Below are 4,646 nucleotides of genomic sequence, written 5' to 3'. Positions count from 1 at the left end.
GTAAGATTCTTGTGTGATATCTACAGGCCATATCTGGTCCCGTTTCACTTTGATTACCCTGTCAAACAAGTCAGCCTTCGCCCCTGAATTCATTATAACCCCAAAATAATAACCAGTACTGACGATCCCTGCCCATCCCTCCCCATCCCTCCCCACCCCTCCCCACGCTTCCCTACCTCTACCTGCATACATATCAGATGTGCTGCATATGTGGGGATGGTTCCCAACAGACACGAAGTTGTTCTTGCAGAAGGCTGTCTTTACGTAAGTTGAAAACAATTATGAATGTTTATAAAGTTGTAGTTGTTTGGGTTTCTTTGTTTGTTTGTTTGGTTGGTTGGTTGGTTAGTTTTAGCACACGTTTTACGGCACTTGCAACATAACTAGGTAATATAAATGCCTAAGATTATCTGTTTTACTGGTAAGTAAAGCAAAAAAAAAAAAAAAAAGGAGGAGAGAGTCAGATGTGCTAGTATTATACTATGTTAGGTTAGCTGAACGAACAGAGGATAAAAGAGTGCAAGTGCTTTCGCATGTCCATTTCCCTCCTTCAGAAAGGCATCGTTCTTCACGAGCTGGGTCATGTGCTGGGTTTCCACCACGAGCAGACCAGGCCCGACAGAGACGACTACGTGTCCATACTTTACCAAAACATCGAAGGTCAGTAGTGGGAGACTGTGATCCCTGTATTAATTATAGCAATAATAGATAGCATCTTTAAAGCGCAAATTCCCGCCTAACAGCAAGCTCAGTGCACTTTGCAATCTATTATTGTACCCCAAGAGGTTTTATTTATAACCTCTTTGTATTGTACCGCTCTAAGATAAAATGGAAAAGATTCTTTGCAAAGGAGAGCATAATAAACTTTTGAATTCCCGATGGAAGCCGAACATGGAATCTGCTTAGTTTTGTTTAAGTACATGCAATTCTTCAATTTTTAAAATAATTCTACCAACACGGGAATCGAACTCGTGTCTCTTGCATGCGACGGTGACACGCCCAACCATTACACCTGAGATGCCTGTAAAACCTAATTTGATAACAGCGTATCAGAATTGAAAAACAGAAGCATATTTTAGCCGTCCAAAAATGTTAGTGAGCACTCTAAGTTTTTGCAAATGTAAAAATAACCGTTTGTACTCGTGATTAAGACCTAGTCTTTTCTCCGTGAAAAAGCACTGTTTTTTCACAATGTGTCGCAAGTGCAAATTACTATCACAAAAACCGATCATGCATCTGTGGAGTAATGGTTATACATGCTGTAGTAGTAGTAGTAGTAGTAGTAGTAGTAGTAGTAGTAGTAGTAGTAGTAGTAGTAGTAGTAGTAGTAGTAGTAGTAGTAGTAGTAGAAAATCTAGTAGTAGTAGTAGTAGTAGTAGTAGTAGTAGTAGTAGTAGTAGTAGTAGTAGTAGTAGTAGTAGTAGTATTATTATCATCATCATCATTATCGTCATACTCATCATCATCATCATCATTATTATTATTATTATTATTATTATTATTATTATCATTATTATTATTATTATTATTATTATTATTATTATTATTATTATTATTATTATGATTATATCGTTTTCATTATCATCATCACCATCAGACGAGATGGAGTACAACTTCCACAAGTACAACTGGGGTGTGATCGACAGTTTCGGCGTGCCCTACGACTACCGTAGCATCATGCACTACGGGAGCACAGTGCGTCCATCTTTTCTCTCTTACTCTTTGTACAGTCCAACCTGCCCAAGGCCTCTTACTCTTTGTACAGTCAAACCTGCTCTAACTGTCACCTGTCCAAGACAATCACCTGTACCAACGTCCTCTCTCTACTTCCTCTATAGCGCTTTTCTGTTTAGTTTTAGAAAGACCTTTACGGCAGTTAAGACACAATGAGGTCTCATATGCAGAGCGAAGAATAGAGGTGTTACTAGAGAGTAACAAACTAAAAAAAAGAAGAAGAAGAAGTAGGGGAGATAAGGAAGACAGATTTTTGACAGGAAAAAAGAAGAAAACCACACCAGAGCACCTGCCAACCACCCCCTCTCGCTTTTTCTACATTATAATGATACATGAGGAGACGCCCTCCTGTCTAAGACAAACCTCACCATGGGTGGCTGTCTTGAACAGTTTCAATTGTATACATAATTCTCTTCCACTTTCGTACACAGCCTGTTTTGTAATCCAACTATTCAGCAACAGCAACCCAAGTTTGCTGTTGTTGTTGCTGTTGGTATTGTGGGTATTGTGGGTAGTGTTGTTGTTGTTGTTGTTGTTGTTGTTGTTGTTGTTGTTGTAGTTGTTGTTGATGATAATTATTATCATGTTGTTGATTTTGTTGCTGTTGCTATTTACCTTTCGCCATTTTCTTTATCAGATACGTGTAGTACGGGGGCTCAAATGTGTATGATCAACACGTACCTTTACAAATGGGATTTCCTGATAGGGGGGATAACTGTTAACGTCAGAGCGTGTTCAGAACAAAATATTATTATGCGGCAGAACAAGATTTAGGAGATTGCCGGTTTTCTATAGCCTACAGGGAATTTTGTTGTCTCTCGAACTAAAGTATGTGTGACCACACTTGTCGATGTAATATTACTTATTGAACCTGATAAAATTTGTATCACTTCTGTTTTCTCGAATGCCGCGGGGCATTCAATAGTATGACGTGATTTGGTTCTCCAGCCGCATCTGCATAAGCAGACAAGTTGGTCTATGTCAAGAATCTTTTTATCTCGATTAAGTCCCCTACACCATTTCTTCACTCTTGTCCCAAATGAATAACATTAGGCCTCATAAACACAACCGACCAGTCCAGTTGCATGACACATGTCTTATTGGGTGATGAGAAGCATACACGCTACACTACTCATTTGATCACTCTGTTAAGGTAAGAAGAAAAAAAAGGGGAATAGACGAAATTCTTCTTCTTCTTCTTCTTCTTCTTCTTCTTCTTCTTCTTCTTCTTCTTCTTCAGATGCCAAGTCTGGAGTAGACATTGACCATCATTGTACCCCATTCCTTCTTATTGTCAGTCCTCCTGCTCAGTTAAGTTTTTCCAATAATTATTTTTGTTTGCCATAAAGCTTTCCAGGTCACACGTGCATGTTATTTTCTGTTTCCCACTGATCTTTGTCCCTTCTAAAATCCAATGTTACAAACAATGACGTATCGCAAAGAAGAATGTAAGTAAAAACGAAACTCATAACGTCGCCCCCTTTTCCCCATACAGATAAACATTCCCATAAACGTAAAACAGTTTCTGTCTCCTGTTCCAGGCTTTTTCTCAAAACGGCGAGACGACCATCAAGACCTTGGACCCCCTCTACCAAAGCGTCATTGGCAACAGGATGTCCCTCAGTTTCCGGGACATCAAGATCGCCAACAAGATGTTGAACTGTAAACCATGTAAGTGAATAACCTGAAACTTTGGTGTAGCACATGATAAAACGTAGATCTAGTTCCATAACATGTCTGACATGTCTTAGTCAGGATACACGTATGATGCACATGCATTAATGTTTTAAATTTCTGTAGCAACAAAAAACAACAACAACAACAACAACAACAAAACAACTCCCAACCCGCTTTCAAAACAAACGTATCCAAAAAATTCATATCTTTCAAAACGTCTGTCCAAGTTTTATTGGTGTATATTGTGATACCACGTAAGCGTTTTATCAGAAGGGATCCAAGACTGTGCACTACTCTATTACATCATATTTAACATCGCGTATTGATCTTGTCGTTTTTGTTCTTTTTTTAATGCTCAAAATAAGGGAAATCTCTTCTTTGCTAGAACTGGTCTCATTGTCAATAGCAGAAGCCAAACACCAGTCAACTGTCTGAAACAGAACGCAGAATCACCGATAGTCATATTGTCTTCTAGAGGAAAAAAATAGAGTCGAAATTATTTGGACTCTGTTCTGGCGTCTTGCTTCATTTTTCTACGCCGGTTGTTGCGGATCTCTCCCGTAGCTCCACGTGCTATCCCCCTCCTTTGAAATAAGATTTTTGAAGGCTTGATTTATAACTCGATGCCTCAGGTTGGGAAAACCCGTTTTGAAGTGCCTCAGCGCTCTTAACTTCCCTTGCTTCCCAACATGCTACATGGTTCATTCTTAATCCTGATTTCCTCCATTACTCTCTAAGAAAAATTTCTATTCTCCTATGTACATACCTTGGTCATCGTCTGACATTGACAGACGAACTATTATTATCATTGTTGCTGTAATCTGTTGCTCTCGATCCTGAACGTATAATTTTTAAAAAATAGTAACCAATATTTTCCATTGACCTAATTTAGCCTCGTGCGCCTTGGATGACGCACAGTGTCCCGGGGAGGGTTTTCCCAACGAGTTCTGTCAATGTGTCTGCCCCGGCCCCACAGCCAGCAACCCAATCATCCTGTGCGAGGCTGAAGCCGGAAGCGGTGCTAGTACCGGCTCAACTTCTGGGACCGTTGCAAAAGGTAATGTGCTTCCTAGGATTGTATTATTGCTTACCTGTGCTATAACATTTATTTTCGTCTAGTAAATTTCTTTTGAGTTTTTAGTGTATCTATCTATCTATCTATCTATCTATCTATCTATCTATCTATCTATCTATCTATCTATCTATCTATCTATCTATCTATCTATCTATCCACC

The 4,646-nt window shown here is 39.2% G+C and overlaps 1 protein-coding gene across 1 annotated transcript in view; it reads left to right on the top strand.

Moving 5' to 3' along the window:
* Window positions 1-4,646, top strand: part of LOC101850725 (blastula protease 10) — a gene marked incomplete in the record, with an annotated part of 19,426 nt that overhangs the window by 10,193 nt on the left and 4,587 nt on the right. The window contains 5 exon segments of the mRNA XM_035970172.1: window positions 198-264; window positions 555-660; window positions 1,598-1,695; window positions 3,276-3,405; window positions 4,304-4,468. Of these exon segments, the coding sequence (XP_035826065.1) occupies window positions 198-264; window positions 555-660; window positions 1,598-1,695; window positions 3,276-3,405; window positions 4,304-4,468 (566 nt within the window).

The sequence above is a fragment of the Aplysia californica genome, unplaced genomic scaffold (assembly GCF_000002075.1).
Source record: "Aplysia californica isolate F4 #8 unplaced genomic scaffold, AplCal3.0 scaffold00229, whole genome shotgun sequence".
Lineage (NCBI taxonomy): Eukaryota > Metazoa > Mollusca > Gastropoda > Aplysiida > Aplysiidae > Aplysia > Aplysia californica.
Note: the sequence above shows the minus strand (reverse complement) of the source record. Positions and strands in the feature narration are given on the sequence as shown.